This window comes from Sinohyriopsis cumingii, chromosome 15 (assembly GCF_028554795.1).
Source record: "Sinohyriopsis cumingii isolate HCF-2022 chromosome 15, ASM2855479v2, whole genome shotgun sequence".
In the NCBI taxonomy this organism is placed as follows: Eukaryota; Metazoa; Mollusca; class Bivalvia; order Unionida; family Unionidae; genus Sinohyriopsis; species Sinohyriopsis cumingii.
The window spans coordinates 11,782,925-11,809,518 of record NC_142975.1 but is presented as its reverse complement, the minus strand read 5'-3'; the positions used below and the strand labels follow the sequence as shown (position 1 = coordinate 11,809,518).

The following is a 26,594-nucleotide window of genomic DNA, read 5'->3' as shown; positions in this document are numbered from 1 at the left end:
AAAAACACAAAAAATTCCCGGTCATCTTTCAATAACATACTTCCTAGCTTTGTTAGAAACATCGTTTTTCATTGGCTATTTGATGTGCATGAGCATAAGGGTAAAAGATGGATCTTTTATTTTCTTTGTTAAACGGAGCCAGTATTTTTGTATGGAGACCACTCTTTATCCCAAATGCCCATCTTATCCTACTTTTTGCAAAGTCTCATCTGTCTGTTTGCAGTTCATACCAGTTTGACTTAGATCTGAGACCAAAAAGTCTAAAATCCAGACACAAAATCGGATTCCGACCAATGGCGAATTTTGGGTAAAAATAAGTCTGGTCCAAAAAAAATGAGGTTTTTTAATCTGTATTTTGTATTGCAACTAGATATTCCAGATTATTTGGTATCATTGTAGAGCAACATCAGTCTATCTTTCTATAATACCACCCACTTTAGTGTATCATGCATGACCATGACGCTACAGAGCTTGTCAGTAGGCTACTACCTCCTGTCCCATAAAGTCGTCGCTAGGGGTTAATGTGTTAAATGCAAACAACTTCACCTTACATACGTCACTCTCTCAAAAGTACATAATAACTGGTGAGTGCTCCCTTCAATGATCATCTTTCTGTCTATGGGGCCCCTGAGTGGCCAAGTGGCCTAAAGCACTCACCATTATGGATCATTGCTGTCTCATCTCTGTCTGCATAGGTTCGTGTCTTGGGCTCGGCCAGTGTGGGTACATGAGAAAGCTTGCCAGTAGCTTCTCCTGGGTCAGTGGTTATTTCCAGGCTTTTTGGGGTTCTTCCTCCACCATTTATACTGGCCGCCATGTATAGCCTATCTTGTGCTGAAAAATGGCATTAAAACCTACAACAACAGCAACAACATTCTGCCTACAGCTGATGTAGGCATGGGGAAATAACTCTTTCAAATCACCTAATGTGAGGTTTTCACCCATATACTGGTTATTTGCCAAGCTATCTGCCCACCAAGGTGTCAGATAGTGAACTAGCCTTGGTACAGGGATTGGCACCATGAAAACTCAGTTACAACTTGCACCAAGTAGCATGCTCTCAACAGACAATCCTCATATAAGCATTTTGGAAATTTTCTGTCTTAAGCAAGTTTGAGGAATTGTTGTCTTCAAAGAAGGTATACTCCATCTATAAATTTTCATCTTTTCTTTTCTTTTTGTTCTTCAGTGAAAACGTTTCTGGCTTTTCAGTGTGATCACTTTGCCATCCTCAAATGCTCAGTTGCCCTTGATAGTATCTGCTTAGTTGTAGTTCCCTCACATTGCCATAACTTATTTAAATAGGTGCACATCTGGTTTGTGATATAGAAAGCTAGTGTGATATTGCTGTATTGTATTGGTAACTTTTCTGTATTAATCTTGTAAAGCATTTACTTTATAGTTATATGATGCTCTACTTATTTTACCTGTACAGGCCCTCATTTGGCCATAACTACGGTAACATTGTCTTACAGTTGATATTATAGCAGCCATTTCATGAATATTGCTAGTGATACTTGTATGTATTTTTATGTGCATGAAGTCAGCCTGCCTGAGATATGTACAGGTAAGTTTTCTATGCATTCTTCTGTGGTAGCCTCCACTTCATAGTTACCATAAGCAATTCTTTGGTGATTAGGCAGTCAGGTGGTCCTGTGCAACAGGTAACTTTTTGAGAATTGATTTGTTTTAGCATCTACTTTATAAATATTAAAAGTAAATTTACTCCTACCAGAGTGCCAGTGTGGATTCCAGAAGGCACATGGAATCATCAACGTGGAGTTCGCTGCTAGGCAAGAGAAGAGTCTGGAGCAGAATGCTGACCTATTCTCCACCTATGTTGAAAAGGCCTTCGACACTGTAAGTATAGAGGGCCACTGGAAGATCATGGCCAAGTACATGTGCCCAAGGAAATTTATCATCTATGGTACAACAATTCCATGACGGTATGGAAGCTAGAGTCTGGGACAATGGTGAGACATATGAGCCCTTTCCTATCTTGAATGGAGTGAAGCAAGGCTGTGTACTGGCACAAAGACTTTTCAGTCTCATGTTCTTAGCCATACTCACTGATGCCTTCAGAAATGGTGGCTTGGGAATACTGAACTGGTGGCAAACTGTTCAACCTCGGGCAGCTTCAAGCAAAAACTAAGGTCACTACAGACATCATCAGACACTTTCTATTTTCTGGTGACTGTGCCCTCAAAGCTGGCTCTGAAGCTGATATGCAATGCAGTGTAGACAAGTTCTCTGATGCTTGCACAAATTTTGTCCTTACAGTCAACACAAAGAAGGCTGAAGTAATGTATCAGTCAGCCCAAGGAAAACTGTATGTTCAGCCAAACATAACAGTAAAGTATCACAGTCAATGGCCACAAATTAAATGTAGTGAACAGGTTCACCTATCTTGGCAGCACAGTCCCAGAAACCCATAATCGATGATGAAATTAATGCTAGGATTGCAGAGGCCAGCGAAAAGAAGAAGCATTGGTCTACAAAGCTGAAGGTGTACAAAACATTAGTACTGCATCACAGTTGTGATGGGCAGACCATGTAGCTGGTATACCAGAACCATGTTTCTAAAAAACCTCTTTTATGGCAAGCTTGAACAAGGAAAATGCACCAACGGAGGCCAGAGAAAATGATACAAGGACACTCTGCAGACATTATTGAAGAACTTTGGCATAGTTATGACATGTGGGAGCAGACTGCCCAATTTTGGCTTGTGGTGCTTCTCCATACGTATGGGTGCTGCAGCTTGCAAGGCCAACAGGACAGCCACAGCAGAACAAAAGAGGTAGGTCAGGAAATCCCGAACCAATCACCCCATTGCTGCCATCCACTGTCCATGCTGCCATAGAACATTTGAGATGCACATTGACCTCTTCAGCCACATCCACATTGTTCCCATGATAAAATGTATGACTAAAATGGTCCTTGTTGACTAGATGGACGAACTCAAAATAGTAATGTTCCAATACTCAACCTTTATATGTGGTCATGTGCAAGCTTTTACAAGTAATTGTCTTGCTGTCATGTCTGCAGTGTGGCAGTTTTTATAGTGATGTCCGGCACTGGGGCATTCTTCCTCAAACATGTATGATGCCCCACCCAGTCACATTATCCTGATACCAGGCCGACCAGTCCAAACACTAACCTTTTAATGCTGAGTGCCTAGTGAGGCAACTGTTAGTACCATTTTTGTAAGTCTTTGGTATTACTCAACTGGAGTTTAAACTTGTGACCTCCCACATCCAAGGCTGATGCTCTCACCACTAGGCCACCAGAGCAGTCATTTGGAAAGAAGGCTCTGGTTCATTCTTATATCCACTTTAAGTCTTCAGTTAGTTCATCATCATTGAATAGCTGTGGTTATGTTTTATCAGCAAACAATTCAATTAGATTTCAAAGTTTAAATATTATTAAATGGCCCATCCCTTACTTAAGGTTTATATGTCCTTGGTCTCTATTTGATGTATTTTGGCCATATGCCCTCACATGAGCACATTAGAAACAATATGGTGTAATTAGTTCTATTTGAATGGAGTACCTAGATTGTATCATTGTAATTACAAATAGGTATAAATAGTTAATCAGTACCTTTGTTACATCATTGTAATTACAGATAGGTATAAATAGTTAATCAGTACTAGATTACATCATTGTAATTACAGATAGGTATAAATAGTTAATCAGTACTAGATTACATCATTATAATTACAATTAGGTATAAATAGTTAATCAGTACCTAGATTACATCATTGTAATTACAGATAGGTATAAATAGTTAATCAGTACCTAGATTACATCATTGTAATTACAGATAGGTATAAATAGTTAATCAGTACTAGATTACATCATTGTAATTACAGATAGGTATAAATAGTTAATCAGTACTAGATTACATCATTATAATTACAATTAGGTATAAATAGTTAATCAGTACCTAGATTACATCATTGTAATTACAGATAGGTATAAATAGTTAATCAGTACTAGATTACATCATTGTAATTACAAATAGGTATAAATAGTTAATCAGTACCTAGATTACATCATTGTAATTACAGATATGTATAAATAGTTAATCAGTACCTAGATTACATCATTGTAATTACAGATAGGTATAAACAGTTAATCAGTACTAGATTACATCATTGTAATTACAGATAGGTATAAATAGTTAATCAGTACTAGATTACATCATTATAATTACAATTAGGTATAAATAGTTAATCAGTACCTAGATTACATCATTGTAATTACAGATAGGTATAAATAGTTAATCAGTACTAGATTACATCATTGTAATTACAGATATGTATAAATAGTTAATCAGTACCTAGATTACATCATTGTAATTACAGATATATATAAATAGTTAATCAGTACCTAGATTACATCATTGTAATTAGATAGGTATAAATAGTTGATCAGCTGCCACAAGAAGAATCAGTTCCATTTTTCCAATTTTTTTAAAATTTCACCAAAAGATTCACATTTAAGTTTGAATTAACTCTCTGAAAATCAGTTGAAAAGTTTATCTTCCTGATCTGTAATGTCATTGATTGAATAGAACATTATAATATGAAGACACATGTGCATGTGCTCACATGAATATGTTATAGTGGTTGTTTCAAACTAGGTTAGAAATATTTTCAAGTGCCATTTTCTTGTGAAATTTGAGAAACATGGTAAAAAAAGAATTGTTTTTCTGGCATTTCATGAGGAATTTTGTACTTATTTATACTCCGATCTAGGTATTACTGTCAAGTAAATTTAAGTACATTGTAGTTACTGGTGTACTCTTTTATAGTCATATGGCCAGAATACATTACATACACCTTTCCATACAAACATAACACACTTTCAAATATGAATGCACTGCATATATATATATATATATATATATATTTATTACATTTCTTCCCTTGCTGTCACTTCCTTTTCTGTCCAATAAAGAGAAGTCACTTCTTAAAATTCAAGTCTAAGCTGACGATTGATACACCATGACATTATGTACCATGCACACCCACAAAATTGCAAACCAGCTGTTGCACCTTTCTCTGTATAATGGTCACAAAGGTATACAGGAAAATAATGCTGCTTGCCTTTTTCAGATGCACTTGTCCAATTACCACTCTACCTCCGTAAAAACATGGTAGTTGGGGTCCATAACTTCTGATCACCGTATGTACCAAACTGTAGAGCAACATGAACTACAGCATGTTCTGAACTGTGGTATAGCGGAAAGATACTAAACTTGATGACTTTGTGTATGGGTTTTCGGGGAGATAAAAAATCTTTTAAAATGGAAGTAAATAGTACTGAGCTCTATGTAAAAAAGATTTCAACTCGCATTTTCATCCAGACCACATGACGTAAATTGAATTTTGATACGGCATTATCTTAAGGTGGAGAGTTGATTTATAACACTGATCTTTACTATTCCATCGAGTGGGAATCTCACAAACTGATATGACTATTCTCTTGTGTCAGTTCAGCAGTTTCCGTTTTTCTCTGCTCATTCCTTTTCATCAATGTATGTTAATCATCAGAAGGCTTTCTCTTTACTTTAGTCTTCTTGTCTTATAACTATTATGGTAAAAGTATTTGGCATGTGAAGAAAATTCTGAAAGCCTGACATAATAGTCACAATGCCTGACATAGTAGTCACAATATTTTTCTTGTGAATCAGATATCAAACTTTGTAACATGGTGCAAATTGTATGTCATAAAACATAGTCATTGTGGGAATGCATCAGTCAATTCACTCTTTTAAGGTCATGCAATATTCGCCTGGATGAGGTACCAGAAAACTTTAACCGTACCCTGACATTGTTAGCTCCTCAGTGTCCTATTGTCTAGATTTAGAAATTTTCCTTTAATTCAGCTTAAGTCTTTGTATTTTCATGTAATTTGTTTGAAGACATCCTGCACCACTCTATAGTAGTTTTGTTTTATTTTTCATTACAGTTTTAAGCATCCTGTTTGGTCCATCCCTTTTGAATTTCTTCCTTTCACACCTGTCAATTAAATAAATTATTTTATTTTGATTTACTTGATGGCATTTATTTTTTTGACATTTCATAGAGCGTCTTGTGTAAAATAAATTGCAAACTAATCGTAGTTTACTGCGATTATGAGGACAGTGTATTTTAAGTTGTAGCTGTTTATATTGGAAAAGAAAGCATAGAAAATCTTCACAAAAGCTCAATAATAAATGTGGTTTTGATGAAAAATGTTAATATTGGGCACAGAGAGAGAGAGAGAAATGGAAACCTGACACTCTATGATTTTCTCCAACAAATAGCATTTTAACAAATAAACATACATTTCAGCATTTATAAAAACATGGCAAGGCCAGAATGAGTCCTTAATTAGAATAGCATATAAGTGGGATTCACCTTAAGCTTATACAAAGTCACTTCACTTATCATAGTTTTACTACTTTACTGAACTTACAAAAATAAATGGTCAGTCACTTAAGTTGGGGAAAGTAGGTCACAGTGACCTGTTTCTTTGCACAAATTATTTTCTTATTAACTGTTCGGGGACCCGAGTGGTCAAGTGGTCTAAAGCGCTCACCGTTACGGACCATCTCACCTCTGTCAGCCTGAGTTCGAGTCTGCCAGTAGCTTCTCATGGTTCTTCCCAGGGTTTCCAGGGTACTTTCTCCAACAGTTATACTGGCCGCCATGTATAGCCTATCTTGTGCTGAAAAATGGTGTTAAACCCTACAACAACAACAACAGCAACTTATTAACTGTCCAGCTTTCTTGTGAAAGTTTTGTCTTCCCATCAGATCTCAAGCTGTATGTGTAGCATGTTTTTATAACATGTTCAGAGTGTTTCATATTACATTCTGAACCACCCCAGTAGGTCACAGTTACCTACTTTTCTGATACTTATAATTTTTGTTATATATAGGTTAACTCAACTCTTAAAGTTTTGTCTTCCCATCGGATCTCAAGCTGTATGTGTTGCATGTTTTTATAACATGGTCGGGGTGTTTCATATTGCATTCTGAACCACCCCAGTAGGTCACAGTTACCTACTTTTCTGACACTTATAATTTTTGTTATATATAGGTTAACTCAACTCTTAAAGTTTTGTTATCCCAGCAGTTCTCAAGCTGTAAATATGGTATATTCCCAAGGGAAATTAGGTCATTTTAGCCTACAATAGTCTACCTAATGACTGCTATTTACAGTTAAACCCCTGTGAAAAATAGCACAGCTCTGGCTGTCAGTATGCATTATTGGTAGAACTTGGTCAGGATGTTGTGTACCTCATTTAGAACCGCACAGAATCAAGGTTTGTTACAGTGACCTTCTCTTGCATTAATCATATTGTTGCTTGCAGGCTGACAACAGTCTAAAAGTTTGTCAGCCAGGACCAATCTCCACATCAAGGCATGGTCTCCTTGCTTCAAACAAGCACCAGCAAGCCTGTGTCTCTGATAATTCTTGTTGAAATAACGATCTGATGAATTGTCAGATTTTAAGTGCTTTTTGAGTTTTCAAACATCAATATTTGCAGCAGTCAGCTATCACATACTGTCAGGAACTTTTATGCTGTTATGACATTATGAATCTCCCTTTGATGCAGTGCTGCAGGGAATTGTTTGCTTTTTCTCAATTTACAAATGTTTTGAAAGTGTATTAGATTGAAATAATATACCTGTGTTAGATTTTGTGAGTGGTTTACTGTTTATTGTTGTTGACAGCAACAAAATATTTGTTTTTACCAGCAACATGTTAAAGGAATCAGTCAAACTTCCAATTATTTCTTAAATAAATGTTTTGAAATGCAACATTGTATCCAAAGTCACATCATATGATAATCTGAATGAATGCCCCGCACTGGACATGCTGGAAAAGGCAATCCTATTTATAAAAGAATGTAAGAAAGCAATGTTGAGATGTTAGCATTTAATTCCTATATATCTGATACTAACATCTTAATAAGGTTGATTGTTGTGATGCAAAGTTGGCTGTTTGACAGGCAGTTTTGTCATTTAGACATGCAGAATTGACTGTTATACAAGCATTGGTTGCTGTTTGACAGGCAGTTTTGTCATATAGACATGCAGAATTGACTGTTATACAAGCATTGGTTGCTGTTTGACAGGCAGTTTTGTCATTTAGACATGCAGAATTGACTGTTATACAAGCATTGGTTGCTGTTTGACAGGCAGTTTTGTCATATAGACATGCAGAATTGACTGTTATACAAGCATTGGTTGCTGTTTGACAGGCAGTTTTGTCATATAGACATGCAGAATTGACTGTTATACAAGCATTGGTTGCTGTTTGACAGGCAGTTTTGTCATTTAGACATGCAGAATTGACTGTTATACAAGCATTGGTTGCTGTTTGACAGGCAGTTTTGTCATTTAGACATGCAGAATTGACTGTTATACAAGCATTGGTTGCTGTTTGACAGGCAGTTTTGTCATATAGACATGCAGAATTGACTGTTATACAAGCATTGGTTGCTGTTTGACAGGCAGTTTTGTCATTTAGACATGCAGACTTGACTGTTATACAAGCATTGGTTGCTGTTTGACAGGTATTTTGTCTTTTAGTCAAGCAGAGTTGAATGTTCAGGATGCAAAGTTGATGGACACACATGTAGAGTTGACTTAGATAATTGGCTGTCTGACAAGTTGAGTCAGCTATCAGCATAATTCTTCTCAAAATGTTTCAGGTTATTTACCAAACAGTACAACTGAGGAGACTAACACCAGGACAACAACAGCATTATTGCCAGAAACTAAGAATAATACCCCCATTCAGACAGGTGTGATTATTGTGTAAGTAACCGAGGATGCTTGGTGCATACCAAGATAAAGGACATGGTAGAAGATAAAGAAGAGTAAAAAATGATGTAGGAGCAAGTGAGATCGGTTATGGAGTCACAGGTTTAAAATGTAATAATGTCATCAGTTTTAAGATTGATTAATATACTTCTCAGAGTGGTTCATTTGTCTTGAAAGCTGGATCATTATTCATTGGGTTTTGAAAGTTGTAGCATGTAGCAATCTTAAATACCATAAACATTTCAACCCAACAATAAAAGTGAATTCACAGTAGTTTTATTATAAGCATAGCAATATATCATTTGGGGCAAGATGACTATCAGTTGTTGCAAGATAACTACCAATTGTGGCAAGATAACTACCAATTGTGGCAAGATAACTACCAATTGTGGCAAGATATATACCAATTATGGCAAGGTAACTACAGTGGCTAGCATATCAAACCTTTGACTGGAAGGGTGTGAATTTGAATCAGCCTGGATTGGTCATTAATGCATGTCCTTGGGCAAGGCACTTTACTCCATTTACCTGAGCACTTAATAAAGCGTTGCAGTGACTTACTGGCCAACTTGACATAAATAACCCAAGATCACTGACCTTTTTTCCTACATGGAATCTTTTGTGGGTTTTGACTCGACTTTGCACAGAGAAGTTTAGACCAGCAGATCATTGAAGCTACTGTCAAAAAACATGTTTTTAATAGCCCAGGCTTCGGCATGTAGGGTTAAATGAGTTTTTATTATCTTTAATTAAGATTGGATGGTTCTGTACTACAAATAACGCTACCAGGTTGTATGGCTAAGAACCATTCACCACCTGCTCTCAGTTGATAAGTCAGTAGAGGCAGCAATGCAAGACCCTTCAATGCTCTCAATTTGAAATGCACGGATATAAGGTGTGGGGCCCAACAATGCCTTGTTCTTCCAGTAAAAGCTAGAGAAAAGGGATATAACTCCTCTTTAAACCTTAGCTTCTTGACTGAAGTGGATAATACACTTGGTAGATTATAACGTCTCAGTAGGCCAGAAACATTTCCGTTAAATTTGATGTTAGAGTGATATTTTCAAGCTTCATGTTAAGATACAACATTTTGGATTAGGATATTGTTGAAACCATTGGCTGGCATGAATAAAACCCAGAACAACATGTACAGCCAACATTTCAGTTTCCATGTCTGGGGTCTTGCTGCAGACCAATAGAAGCTGTGGCCAAGGCAACCAACAGACCCATTTAACCTGAGCAGAACCTCCTCATGGGTGTGGGTGCCGAGTCTACACTGGATTCACCCATACTTTTGTGGGTAAACAAATATAATCCATTTTTCTCATTTCTGAATGATTTTGCATGCTACATGACAGTCAGTTGTTCTGCCTTCATGTCCTGAAGCTATAAATTGCATTCATCCCATTGTCTAGTTGGTCATCAATGAAAATCATGCCACTTGGACATACAGTTTGGCGGCCACCTTGAAAACCAGGTTATTGCTACTGGTCCTGAATGGATGGTCATATCAACATGGGCTTTTTTTCTACATTTCTTATTTTGATGTCTTATTTGTCTTCAGTGGAATGGTGCCATTCAGAAGTCAGATATTGCCACCTTGGCAGCCATTTTGAATTTATTTTCTATCACTAGTCCTTCTGAATGGAATGTTATGTTGAAAGCAGTTTGACCAGATGACTTCTTGTGATGCCTAGTTAGTCCTAAATAAATATTTGTTGACGTTATTTCCAATTTGTCTGCAAAATTAACCATCGATCATAAAAATCTTGTTATTGCTGTTTCTCTTGATTAGTTGGTCATATCAAAATGGTATTTTCTTCAGAAGACTTTTTATAATGCCTAGTTGGTCAGTAGTTTCAATGGTTTTGCTTATTTGTGTAATCATAATTAACACTAATTTCCAAAACTCCAAAACTGTTAAAGATATTTTAATTTATGACAGATTAGATTAGTGATGTATCATTTAGTATTCACTACTCTTCTGTTAAGTTTTTCTGATTGTTTTGTCTATTTGTCCATCATCCTTCTACATTTGTTCTTTATTTCTGGAGCAAACTCCATATATCTGTCAGTGCCTTAAATACATGTTCTCTGTAACTGTGAGGTCCCAATACATGTACTCTGTAACTACGAGCTCCCAATACATGTACTCTGTAACTATGAGGTCCCAATACATGTACTCTGCAACTGTGAGGTCCCAATACATGTACTCTGTAACTGTGAGGTCCCAATACATGTACTCTGTAATTATGAGGCCCCAATACATGTACTCTGTAATTATGAGCTCCCAATACATGTACTCTGTAACTAAGAGGTCCCAATACATGTACTCTGTAACTGTGAGGTCCCAATACATGTACTCTGTAACTATGAGGTCCCAATACATGTACTCTGTAACTATGAGCTCCCAATACATGTACTCTGTAACTATGAGGTCCCAATACATGTACTCTGTAACTATGAGGTCCCAATACATGTACTCTGTAACTATGAGCTCCCAATACATGTTGTCTGTAACTGTGAGCTCCCAATACATGTACTCTGTAACTATGAGCTCCCAATACATGTACTCTGTAACTATGAGCTCCTGATACATGTACTCTGTAACTGTGAGCTCCCAATACATGTACTCCATAACTATGAGCTCCCAATACATGTACTCTGTAACTATGAGCTCCCAATACATGTACTCTGTAACTATGAGGTCCCAATACATGTACTCTGTAACTGTGAGGTCCCAATACATGTACTCTGTAACTGTGAGGTCCCAATACATGTACTCTGTAATTATGAGGCCCCAATACATGTACTCTGTAATTATGAGGCCCCAATACATGTACTCTGTAACTAAGAGGTCCCAATACATGTACTCAGTAACTGTGAGGTCCCAATACATGTACTCTGTAACTATGAGCTCCCAATGCATGTACTCTGTAACTATGAGCTCCCAATACATGTACTCTGTAACTATGAGGTCCCAATACATGTACTCTGTAACTATGAGGTCCCAATACATGTACTCTGTAACTATGAGGTCCCAATACATGTACTCTGTAACTATGATCTCCCAATACATGTACTCTGTAACTATGAGGTCCCAATACATGTACTCTGTAACTATGAGGTCCCAATGCATGTACTCTGTAACCATGAGGTCCCAGTACATGTACTCTGTAACTGTGAGCTCCCAGTACATGTACTCTAACTATGAGGTCCCAATACATGTACTCTGTAACTATGAGCTCCCAATACATGTACTCTGTAACTGTGAGCTCCCAATACATGTACTCTGTAACTGTGAGCTCCCAATACATGTACTCTGTAACTATGAGCTCCTGATACATGTACTCTGTAACTGTGAGCTCCCAATACATGTACTCCGTAACTGTGAGCTCCCGATACATGTACTCTGTAACTGTGAGCTCCCGATACATGTATTTGAAAGCTGTGAGAACTCATTCTGTTTCTCGTGGGGTGGGTGATGAAGATAACAGATTATCATCTTTCCTAGAAGACATTTTGGTGGGATAGTTGATAAAGATGACTTCATATTCTTGAGGCTTGATCATCTTGGTATATCATGGGAGAGGAGAGATAAAGTAATCTCTATGTCTGTCTGGCATTTTTATATTGTCAGTCTTAGAGCTTTACTTCTAATAGCCTCCATATATCCATTATGGTGTTGATTTTAAGCCCTAATACATCCACCCATCCACCCATGCATACACACACACGCACATACATCCATATGTACATAAATACATATGTACATACGTACATACATACATACATACATACATACATAGACATTATATATATGGGGGCCAGGAGTGGTCTAAAGTGCTCTCTGTTACAGATCACTGCCATCTCACCTCTGTCTGCGTGGGTTCGAGTCTAGAATTCTGCCAATTTGGGTATTTGAGATAACTTGCTAGTAGCTTCTCGTGGGTCGGTGGTTCTTCCCAGGGTTTTCCAGGGTTCTTCCTCCACTAATAATACTGGCTGCCATGTATAGCCTATCGTTTGCTGATAAATGGCGTTAAACACCACAACAACAAAATTATTTCTCTCTCTCTCTCTCTCTCTCTCTCTCTCTATATATATATATATATATATGTGTGTGTGTGTGTGTGTGTGTGTGTGTGTGTGTGTGTGAATGTATGTGTGTATATATAAATATATATATGTGTGTGTTTGTGTGAATGTATGTGTGTATATATAAATATATATGTGTGTGTGTGTGTGTGTGTGTGTGTAAATGTATGTGTGTATATATAAATATATATGTGTGTGTGTTTGTGAATGTATGTGTGTATATTAAATATATGTGTGTGTGTGTGTGTGTGTGTGAATGTATGTGTGTATATATAAATATATATACGTGTGTGTGTATATATTCTTATGTACATACATACATACTCTTACTTTTTCATGTCCTTGGCATTTTAGAACTTTACTTTTAATTGGTACTCAATTGGTAGTCAGTATTGTGCTGATGTATCATTTAAAGCATTGTACTGATAAACATGTTCAGAAACTTTTTTGTATTTATTTTTGTTAACTTTTAGTTCACATCATAGATCCTGCAATGTGCTAAAGGAGATCATCCATCATACATAAATACACACTGTCCATAAACATTTTTTCTTTTGGGAGAACAATTCTCAAACCATTAAGTTATTTCAACCAAACATTGTACATATTTTGTCTGTTGATATTTAGAAATTTCACATTGAATAGTTTTATTTTCCTGTATGTAATAAAAAGCATATTAAGTAAATAAATTACTGCACTGTAGCTTAGTAACGTAAAAGTGGAAATTTGTGGGATTTGTCACCTTTAAATGACTTACTTTTCCTTAGGGTTATCTTGTATGTGTTTTCAGGGTTGTGGTGGTAGTGATTTGTGCCACTGTAGTTGTTATTGCTGTCTTTCTTGTCAAAAGGAAACTCTGCCATGCAAGAAGTGGAGCCAGCAGTAAGTTCCGTTAAAATTTTGTATAGCAAAATTCGGTTTTTATCTTACTTGTGAATGCAATATCACATATTCACAATCAGTTACATCAACAATTTTAAGGTACTATATTCAAGTTTTCAATATCACCTTTCTTCAGCTGTCAGTTGCTTTAATGAAATCAAAACTACCAACAATATTATTAGTTTTCTAAAATGTGTACCCTGATGCTAGAATTTCTTGCCTGTGTTTACAACGATTGCTTGTAAAATATATTGAACTTCTTTAAAAAATATTATATTTTTACCAAGCAGTCCAAAATTATTAAAGATATATAAAATTATAAAAGTTATATAGGTTGTTTTGTATTTTCTTTTATAATTACACTTAAGCAAATAATTATCTCCAAGTAAGAGTCATTATTACATTACATGGAAAATAGGATTGAAATTATTATATTACATGAAAAATATGAGTGAAATTATTACATTACATGGAAATGTGAGTGAAATTATTACATTACATGGAAATATGAGAGAAATTATTACATTACATGGAAATGTGAGTGAAATTATTACATTACATGGAAATATGAGGGAAATTATTACATTACATGGAAATGTGAGAGAATTATTACATTACACGGAAATATGAGGGAAATTATTACATTACATGAAAAATATGACAGAGACTATTCTGTTACTTAGTGTCGATAAAATAGCAGATGAATGAACATTGAAACATGCTTAAATTTCCATGCCTTGTCAAATACACATACAAAATATGTAGGGTGACAAGTAATTGTTTCATTATTGAGGTCACATCCATTTTCCACAACAGGTCTTGCACAGCCAGTTTATAACAGGTTGTAAATCACAAATTATTCATCAAGGTCTCATATTTTCACATGACTGAAATTGTAATTGTTAAAACTGAATATTTCATTTTATACACAGGTGAAAAGTTTTATGTCAGCATCGTGTCTAGCCATGTGGCCATGTCTTTGTTGCCAATTTTGTTTCCTAACAATAACTTGGTTTCTCAACCATCTAGAACTCTTTATCAAAGTTTGGGGTAAAAAGATCAAAGATAAAGATCCCAGTGATTGCAAGAAAAAAATTGTTTTCTACACAATGACTCAAGTTCTTAATGATCTACAGTTCCCACACTTAGTAAGCAGCATGTATTTGGGTTCAGCAAGAAACCTAATGATTTCTGAATGAAAAGGTAAATTGTCAGGGTCACAATGTTGTAAAGAACAAAACTGGTTTCCACACAATATTACAAGTTTTCCACCATTAATGGTTTTCAGGCATTTTGAAGGGCTTGCACATGTCGTTAGAAAGAACCATATCAGTTGTGAGACCAAATAGTAAAATGTCAAGATTACAGGGACAGACGGAAGAAAAATTGTTTCTAACTTTTACTTCACCATCTACATTTACCAAATTCTGTGGATGGCTTACAATTATGGTAGGATATATTTTGAGGTTAATCTTGCAAGTCACTGTCACTGAAAGATGAAAATATCTTTCCTCACAGTAACTTAAGTTCTTCGTTATTCACATGTAACAAACATTTTGCATTGTTTGCACTTATAAGTATCAATTTTGGGGTCTAAAGGTCAGAGGTAAAAGTAACTGTGACTAAATCTGTCTTGCATTTCTGGCAGCTTTTAAATGATATTCAGAACTTGTCAGACGTTACATTTATTATGTATTGATCTCAGATCTACCATGATGCTTTAGTATTCACCCATGTAGTAATCAGAGTGGGAGCAGAAGTAGCTCAGTTATGCCATCCTAGGTTGATTGCCTCTGTGTATCATTGGCATGTAGTAATCAGAGCGGGAGCAGAAGTAGCTCAGTTATGCCATCCTAGGTTGATTGCCTCTGTGTATCATTGGGACAAGCAGTTACCTCAATTTCCTCAGCATGGTATGGCCATTACTGTGTTAACAGTGCCATTAAGCCAACAAAAAGCCAAAACAAAGTAATTGGAAGTCTAGAACAAATAATAAATCCCAGTCTGGCTTTTGTTCTGCTCTTCCAATATTCACCTTACATTAGGACTGGGGCCCCGAGTGGCCGAGTGGTCTAAAGCGCTCTTCGTTACGGATCACTGCCATCTCACCTCTGTCTGCGGCGGTTCGAGTCTAAGATTCAGCCAATGTGGGTATGTGAGAAAGCTTGCCAGTAGCTTCTCGTGGGTCGGTGGTTCTTTCCGGGGTTTTCCCGGGTTCTTCCTCCACCATTAATACTGGCCGCCATGTATAGCCTATCGTGTGCTGAAAAATGGCGTTAAACCCCACAACAACAACAACAACAACAACAACATTAGGACTAGTACAAGGAAAAGAGGGGCCTCAAGTGGCTGAGTCATCTAAAGCACTCACTGTTATGGATCGTTGGCATCTTACCTCTGCCTGCATTGGTTTGAGTCTCGGATTCGGCTAATGTGATATGTAAGAAAGCTTGCCCATAACTTCTTGAGGGTCAATTTTTCTTTTGGGGTTTTTCCCATGTTCTTCCTCTACCATTTATACTGACTGCCATGTATAGCCTATCTTGTGTCGAAACATAGTGTTAAACACTACAACAATAACAACAAGGAAAAGAGATGGCAGTGCAATAAAGGCTGGTAAGTATTGAATAAATGAAAATGTTGTAGCCTCCAGAACGAAATTGTAGGTTGATCTCTGGCAAGTTTTGCTCTACATTGACTGCAAGAGATAAAGTCAGCACAATGTAGTCCTCTTTAAGTGGATATATTTCTCACAACAAATTTTATGCCCAAAAACCATTGGGACAAATAAAATTACTTGCAACAAAAATGTCAGAACATTTAAGCTTATTGTGTGAGTGGAGTATTTTAGTTTTGGGAGTTTATCGATTATCAATTAGTCAAACCTGTCTACTGCAGCCACACATGGGAAAAGGCAAAAGTGTCCTTTGTAGACAGGTGACCTCTGAAGGCAGGTTTAGTTCTCAAACTTTGTTCATAACAAATGTATGTTCTGTGAACCGAATAGCATTATTAGTAGTAATATTTCACATGTAGTATTAGTAGCAGTAGTGTGTTACCATGATACCACACCTGTCAACTTTTCAGAAGCCAGTTAGAGGAGGTTTTTGCAGAATTTTTAAGCCTTGTTTTCACTAAATATTTACAGATCGTCTGGGTCCAAAATGCATGAAATTCTCAAAGGATGCACCATTTCTCCCTGTGATGCATCTTTTTTCCCCCAGTACATTACCTCCTTCATGATCTGGTCAGCTTTGGCCAAACAACACAATTGCTAGACGTTAGTCTTAAGTAAGCAAGCAAGAAAGCCAGTATAATTCCTATCATTGCAGTTACCTTGTGGTAAAGACTGGCCCTTTGACATTATTCAAAGAAATAATATTCTTCAGTGTGCTATGTAAGCACCAGCAATTGACTGGTGAATAAAGGATGCCCTATTGCAGCTAAAGGTGCCTAAATAGGCAGTCTCACTGTTATCATATATGTGGCAACTATTTTTCCCTCGTGTTATATCCCACCTATTTACTTCTTGTCAACTCGTAAGGCAATTAACATTGTTCACTATAAAACATTTATTCTGAATTAGTATTTTGAGGACACATATGCTGCATGGTATGTATTTTCTATCCTTCTTTTAGTTAAATGATGGTAATTAATGTTCACATATATGGTACAGAATGAAAGGTGTTTACTTATGTATGTTTCTTTATTGGGAATAGAGCTAAAGCATTCACAGTGATCATTCTCAGGATTGAAATTAATTGCCAATAATTTTATTGTTGTGGTTTATTTTCTAATTTTAGAATTGTAGGGGTAAAAAAAAAATTGTTAATTTATGTTACTAATGTTTAAACCTAACATTCTGTTTAATGAAGAAGCAAATTGTTTGTACTGCGATATTTATTTTGTCTCAACACTTCTCAGGGGTGATAAAATATAACATGGCTTCTGTGGATTACATTATGATATCTCTATTTATGTGGGATTCTTTTGAGGCGAAATGAAAATTGACAGATATAATGCAGTAATTACTAATAGGCAATGTCTGCAAAATTTGGAAGATAGGAAATCGGGAGGTACACATAGAATGACCTCAAAAACAATAAAAATAACAAAATTTAATAAAGTGCCACACAAGGGTATTGTGTCCTCATATTTTTCTTTTGGTACATGCTAATGTCAAAATGTATTATCTTTCTTGTAGAAATAACAGTGTGTACCTTTATCAGTACCCGACCGCTTGTCATTAAATGTCTTATAAAACCAATCTGATATTTTAAATACATCCCCATCAAAAAAAGAAAACTGCAGCTTTGTGCATGTACTCATTTATACATCCCTCACACACATGTAAACACCTTCATTTCATTATCAGTATAAATGGCTCCTAAATAAATTACTTATTAAATATTTGAAACACACATCAGTGATTGTTTTAGGGCAGTTGGTATAATTATGCATGAAAACAGGTTTTTCACACTTTAGACAACTGATGGATTAAGAAGTTGCTCATACTCACAGAGATCATAAGACAGCTTTTGTTTGAAACCTTCGATGATTAGGTAATGAAACGAAGTTTCCTTGGGACTAATGTTTGTTGCACCTAAACATCCGACGATCCTTCCCAACCGATTTTTTATACTTTGACCTTTATGTTGTGGTGTAGGGTAAGAGTCAGTTAATTGCCTATTGAAAAGTTTAAATTTGTCATGCCAGTGCAGTGGCAACATACGGCAGCTGCTTACGAGCAGACCTAGCAAACTTTAACGATGTTACATTGAGTCAGTTTTGATAAATCTGTTAATATTACCTGATCATCTAGATGTGTGATAATAAGCAAGATCCATTCATATCAATGGGTGATTTGTCAGCTTTTGGTTTGAGCTTGTCACCACTCTGGTATATATGCTTCTGATTGTTCTTGATCAACATATGGAATATAAGCATTTGCAGTATCTTGATCTTGGATGAATATAATGATGAGTAAGACAGGTACATATAAAAGATGATCGTGTGTCTATTTGGCTGAAGTCGTTATCAATCTGGGTGTCCATTTATCTCGTCCAGTTTGAATCAGATATGGAATATGATCTTGTAACAAGATCTTGGATGAGTTTTTATAGTGAGTGAGATTAAGAAAGCCTTGAATTGTTAGAGTTAATGCCTTTTTTTGTTTTCAGTTAAATACTGTGCATGACATGTCCTAGATTTTATCTTGCCATTTTGTTATTTATTGCTCAGAAATTTAGTATTATGTTTATTCTTCTGATGGCAACTTTAGACTCCTGATGAACATGGTTCTCACGAGACTGGCCAAAGGTGTGTTTGTAATTCAGTTTGATAAAACTTTAAATGTGTCACCATCAAGATAAGAAGTATAGTAATGACCAAGAAAGATCCACATATGTTAAAATGAGATGATCTTTCATCAGATTGGCTGAACTTGTTACCATGCTAGAGACTGTATTTTGAGTAACGTGGTAAAACAGACTTAATTCACCAAGATTTTGGAATAATAATGAGCGAGATCAACATGAGCCTCTGATTAGCTGAGTGTGCCAACACTTTAGTGACTATTTCTTTTAAGATTTATGTTTAAACTTGGTGAATAAGCTTATATCCTCAAGATCTCTACTGAGTTTATTATGGGAAGATTTTCATAGATTAATACAATTCAGTGTTGTTCCATGTTATAAATAGTTTTCAATTCAATTACTATGCAATTATTATGTTTTTATCATCCCTATCTCACTAAAGGAAGATAATTGAAGTAACTGAAAAATATGCAGTTTTGGGGCTATGCAAGAGTTCTTTCCCTTATATGTACCTGTCTTACTCATCATTATATTCATCCAAGATCACCAAGATACTGCATCATGGCATGTCATATAGTTATTGCTATGATTCAGAAATTAACTGTAACACATATTTTGTATCTTTAGCTTTTAATTTTTAAAAATACCTCAATATACTTTCCTTCTGGAAGTAGACAAGCCCATGGCCAAACATATTTTATTTTAAATCTGTGAATTATAATTTAAATTTGTGCGAAAGCATCATGACTCTGTTGACCATACATTCAAGCATGATTTACTTTTTGAGATTTTGAATGACCTTGATCATGAGCAAAAGATTATGCATTACTATCCATACTTTTGAAAATAATTTTTCTCGTACTAAAGTTGGTAAAAGTTACATGATATGAAGTTTGGAAGGTAAGAGAATCTGTTGTTACAGTACTACATAATCCCGAGTGGCCGAGTGGTCTTAAGTGCTCTCCATTATGGATCACTGCCATCTCACCTCTGTCTGCGTGGGTTAAAGTCTCAGATTCGGCCAATGTGGGTATGTGAGAAAGCTTGCCAGTAGCTTCTTGTCGGTTGGTGCATAATCCTGCCAAATAAAATTGTCAACTGTTATATTGTGTAAGCTAAGTGAGTGATCTGTTGTTACAGTAATACATAATCCAGCCAAATAAAATTGTCAACTGTTATATTGTGTCAGCTAAGTGAGTGATCTGTTACAGTACTACATAATCCTGCCTAATAGATTTGTCATCTGTTATACTGTGTAAGCTAAGCAAGTGATCTGTTGTTACAGTACTTCATAATCCTGCCTAATAAAATTGTCAACTGTTATAGTGTCAGCTAAGTGAGTGATTTTTTGTTACAGTGCTACATACTCCTGCCTAATAAAATTGTCAACTGTTATAGTGTGTCAGCTAAGTGAGTGATCTGTTGTTACAGTGCTACATACTCCAGCCTAATAAAATTGTCAACTGTTATAGTGTGTCAACTAAGTGAGTGATCTGTTGTTACAGTGCTACATACTCTGCCTAATAAAATTGTCAACTGTTATAGTGTGTCAGCTAAGTGAGTGATCTGTTATTACAGTGCTACATACTCCTGCCTAATAAAATTGTCAACTGTTATAGTGTGTCAGCTAAGTGAGTGATCTGTTGTTACAGTGCTACATACTCCTGCCTAATAAATACGTCAACTGTTATAGTGTGTCAGCTAAGTGAGTGATCTGTTGTTACAGTGCTACATACTCCTGCCTAATAAAATTGTCAACTGTTATATTGTGTAAGCTAAGTGAGTGATCTGTTGTTACAGTACTACATAATCCTGCCTAATATAATTGTCAACTGTTATATTGTGTAAGCTAAGTGAGTGATCTGTCCAACACAGACCTCGTGTTTAAAGCTGACATTCCAGTTGCATGTCAGTAAGAGTATACAACTCTTTGCACAGTTAAGAATATTTCAGTTTTTAATGTATTAAATGTTTCTTCAGTTATATTTCTTCCATTACATGTTTATAATAAAAAGCATTTCCTCTACACCATTTTGATAGTGTTCATGGCCTTGCACAATTATTCAGAGTGTAGTTTGTGTCGTCATTTAGCTTTTATTCAGAGTGTAGTTTGTGTCGTCATTTAGCTTTTATTCAGAGTGTAGTTTGTGTCATCATTTAGCTTTTATTCAGAGTGTAGTTTGTGTCGTCATTTAGCTTTTATTCAGAGTGTAGTTTGTGTCATCATTTAGCTTTTATTCAGAGTGTAGTTTGTGTCATCATTTAGCTTTTATTCAGAGTGTAGTTTGTGTCGTCATTTAGCTTTTATTCAGAGTGTAGTTTGTGTCGTCATTTAGCTTTTGACAGCTGTCTTGGTAGATCATGATCTAAATAATGATTATTTTTATTCTTATGTTTCAGGCTCACAGTACACAAGCATTTCTCAAGGTAAGAGTATTTTATAAACAAGGCACCATATTTGCCATGTAAAATATGGATCTGATTTACAGTGTACACCTGAGCATAATGTACACCTGATTTTCATGTGTACCTGAATACATTGTGCACATGTCCTTAATATGTACCTAATCATGATGCACACAAAATTATAACTTGTGCCTGATTACAATGTACACACTACTGTAATAAATGCAATTACAGTACAGATGATTATAACATGTGGATAATTACATTATGCTGATGATTATAACATATGGATAATTACATTATGCTGATGATTATAACATGGATAATTACAATGTGCTGATGATTATAACATGACTAATTACAATGTGCAGACAATTATAACATGTACCTTATTAAAATGTACAGAAATTATAATGTATGCCTAATTATAATGTACACAAGATTATAACATGCACCTGGTTATAGTGCACACATCTGTCTATAATAGATCATTATATCATCTAGTAGATAAATACATAGTTATAACATCCACCAGATTGCAACACACAAATGGTTAAAACATCCATGATGACCACCATGGTGGTCATACTGAGGGTCAGTTTGCATCATTTATCACCAGCTAGAACCCATAATTTTAGATGTATACCAAAGTACAGAGTAAATTTGATTTTACATGTATACCAAGATACAACAGAGTATCCATGATTTAAGATGTATACCAAGGTACAGAGTACCCATGATTATACATGTATACCAAGGTACAAGAGTACCCATGATTATACATATATACCAAGGTACAGAGTACCCATGATTATACATGTATACCAAAGTACAGAGTACACATGATTATACATGTATAACAAGGTACAGAGTACCCATGATTATACATGTATGCCAAAGTACAGAGTACATATGATTATACATGTGTACCAAAGTACAGAGTACATATGATTATACATGTATACCAAAGTACAGAGTACATATGATTATACATGTATACCAAAGTACAGAGTACTTATGATTATATATATATACCAAAGTACAGAGTATATATGATTATACACAAGGTACAGAGTACCCATGCCTATACATATATACCAAAGTACAGAGTACACATGATTATGCATGTATACCAAAGTACAGAGTGCTTATGATTGTACAGTATACCAAGTTACAGAGTACCCATGATTATACATGTATACCAAAGTACAGAGTACATATGAATATACATGTATACCAAATTACAGAGTACATATGACTATACATGTATACCAAAGTACAGAGTACATATGATTATACATGTATATCAAAAGTACAGAGTACATATGATTGTACAGTATACCAAGGTACAGAGTACCCATGATTATACATGTATACCAAAGTACAGAGTACATATGAATATACATGTATACCAAATTACAGAGTACATATGACTATACATGTATACCAAAGTACAGAGTACATATGATTATACATGTATATCAAAAGTACAGAGTACATATGATTGTACAGTATACCAAGGTACAGAGTACCCATGATTATACATGTATACCAAAGTACAGAGTACATATGAATATACATGTATACCAAATTACAGAGTACATATGATTATACATGTATACCAAAGTACAGAGTACATATGATTTTACATGTATATCAAAGTACAGAGTACATATGATTGTACAGTATACCAGGGTACAGAGTACCCATGATTATACATGTATACCAAAGTACAGAGTACATATGAATATACATGTATACCAAAGTACAGAGTACATATGATTATACATGTATACCAAAGTACAGAGTACATATGATTATACATGTATACCAAAGTACATAGTACATATGATTGTACAGTATACCAAGGTAGAGTACCCATGATTATATATGTATACCAAAGCACAGAGTACATATGATTATACATGTATACCAATGTACAGAGTACATATGATTATACATGTATACCAAAGTACAGAGTACATATAATTTACGTGTATACCAAAGTGCAGAGTACCCATGATTATACATATATACCAAAGTACAGAGTATATATGATTATACACAAGGTACAGAGTACCCATGATTATACATATATATCAAGGTACAGAGTACCCATGATTATACATGTATACCAAAGTACACAGTACACATGATTATACATGTATCCCCAAGTACAGAGTACATATGATTCTACAGTATACCAAGGTACAGAGTACCCATGATGATACCTGTATACCAAAGTACAGAGTACATATGATTATACACGTATACCAAAATACAGAGTATCTATGATTATACATATATACCAAAGTACAGAGTATATATGATTATACACTAGGTGTAGAGTACCCATGATTATACATATATACCAAGGTACAGAGTACCCATGGTTTTACATGTATGCCAAAGTACAGAGCACACATGATTATACATGTATACCAAAGTACAGAGTACTTGTGATTGTACAGTATACCAAGGTACAGAGTACCCATGATTCTACATGTATACCAATGTACAGAGTACACATGGTTTATACATGTATACCAAAGTACAGAGTACATATGATTATACATGTATACCAAAGTACAGACTACCTATGATTATACATATATACCAAAGTACAGAGTATATATGATTGTATACAAGGTACAGAGTACCCATATTTATATATATATATATACCAAGGTACAGAGTACCCATGGTTATACATGTATACCAAAGTACAGAGTACCCATGATTATACATGTATACCAAAGTACAGAGCACATATGATTGTACAGTATACCAAGTTACAGAGTACCCATGATTATACATGTATACCAATGTACAGAGTACATATGAATATACATGTGTACCAAAGTACACAGTACACATGATACATGTATACCAAATTACAGAGTACATATGATTATACATGTATATCAAAGTACAGAGTACACATGATTATACATGTATACCTAAGTACACATTATTATGGGAATACTATACATATTGTTTCTAAAGCTTGATTTTGGGTGGTTGTATTTTAAACTTTAAAATTCTCTCTGTGTCAGCATTTTTCAGACTATACTACTTGACTTCTTTCAGCCTGAAGTTGGTATTTTCTAGCATATCATGTCATGGCAAGGACTGTTAAGAGATTAAAGTATTCAGCTAATTCCATAATTACTATTCTGTTCCAGTTTTCATGCAGGCTTGTTTGTTGTCTCATATTAGAAACATGAAGGAGACAAAGGACAGTGTAGGTCACAATGATGACTCTTAAAACTGAGTTTAATAGGAATAATACATCACCTACTGCTATTTCATACCTCTTCCACGATGCTAAGTCATCAGTCAGAGCTGGGGCCCAGAGTGGCCGAGTGGTCTAAAGTGCTCTCCGTTTCAGATCACTGCCATCTCACCTCTGTCTGCATGGGTTTGAATCTCAGATTCAGCCAATGTGGGTATGTGAGAAAACTTGCCAGTAGCTTCTCGTGAGTCAGTGGTTCTTTCCAGGGTTTTCCCGGGTTCTTCCTCCACCATTAATACTGGCCGCCATGTATAGCCTATCGTGTGCTGAAAAACGGTGTTGTACCCTACAACAGCTACAACTACAACTAAACTCAGTCAGAGCTAAATATTCCCTCCTCCAGTTACTAATTGTAGGCCCAGAATTGAAAATTGTAAGAGTTAGTATATGGAATACCCTTCTCATTTCCTGTGGCTTGCTTTGAGGAACACATATACCAAGATTGCTCATTGAAATTTGCTTGTGTTGTTGTTATTGAATGTCTTTGCAGCTGGTCATTTACCTTTATGAGTTGATTTAGTGTTTTTCTCCCATTCCATGTATTATTTGAGTGTTTTTTGTGTTTTTGCTATTTCTGAAAGGTGCTTGCACTTTGTTGAGATGGCAGTGCCTCTGTCCATTGTTAACCCCATCCTAAATAACCAGAGTTTGGGTAAGTATTGCCTTCACTTCTATGGTTCCCATTTATCTTGTTTTGTTTGGATTTTTGTTGTAATTTTTTTATTTTCAGAGATTACTGTTGCAGGGTGTGGGTAAGTTAAGCACACACCACTTCCCTATTGTGCACTGGTTGTGCACAGATGTACAGATGTCATATGTTGCCTATAAACAGATCAAGCATGGGACCTGTCAGAAAGTTGCTGCAGATACAGAAGGGAGAGGAAAGACCCTACCTCGTCATCATCAGAAGATGACAGTCTCAGTTCCCATTAGAAGTTTGGATCCATTTCTGGTTCAGTGAAGTCAACTCTTCCATGTGAGGCAGAAACAAGAATTGATCTACTAGGCTATGCCCATTTAGCAGCGGAAGCCAGGCTTTGATTGTCTATTTTGGGACAGGGTTCAGGTCAAACAAAAAGGAGACAGGTTACCTCTTTCCTCCAAGAGACTGACAAGAAAGGATGAGCAATAACATTTGACTTGTAAAACAGGTAGTGGGAATAATCCCATTTCACTCCTACCCACTACCCTCTTAGCAATTATGGAATGACACAAACTCCAATTCTGTCTCACTCTCCAAAGAAGGATTACAGAGAGGTTGGTCACCCTCGATGCAAGTTCAGGATAATGACTATTCAGGTTATGTCAGATAAGAAAAGCCAGTCACAGCAGGTCTTTCCCTTCCATTTGTGCACCCTACCTTCTCCTGTTTGTTGAGTCAGGTGTTGGAGGAGGAGAATGTCTGGACCACCTTGAGACTAGTTCCCAAATATCTCCGTTTCTAAGGACACTATGATCATCTCCAGTAAGAAGTCTTTTTGGGTTCTACTCTAGCATCTGCACTCTGCTTTTATTTTGAGCTTGCACAGAAGTTTTCCTGAAGACAAACATTCACCATGTAGCAGAATGGGTGGTCTGCTCCTCCCACAATAATCTGTGCTTCAGCCATTTGTCTTGCACAAGCTATCACATTCATTCCCCTGTTTGTTCCCTTAAAGTGGAAACGTTTCAGCTAATCATCAGTCTTTCCACTTTGAACAGATTTCATTGGAGAGAATGCTTTAAGGTGGATATTATCACCTCAGTCAGGAAAGTCATAAGGACATTATGACTG

General features: G+C 35.9%; 1 protein-coding gene across 2 annotated transcripts in view; it reads left to right on the top strand.

Moving 5' to 3' along the window:
* Positions 1-26,594, top strand: part of LOC149781264 (uncharacterized) — a 111,283-nt gene that overhangs the window by 60,516 nt on the left and 24,173 nt on the right. For both annotated transcript variants that reach the window (XM_089935351.1, XM_089935350.1), the window contains exons 8-10: positions 8,713-8,818; positions 13,713-13,804; positions 21,520-21,546. In XM_089935351.1, the coding sequence (XP_089791477.1) occupies positions 8,713-8,818; positions 13,713-13,804; positions 21,520-21,546 (225 nt within the window). The remainder of the gene's footprint in view (positions 1-8,712; positions 8,819-13,712; positions 13,805-21,519; positions 21,547-26,594) is intronic.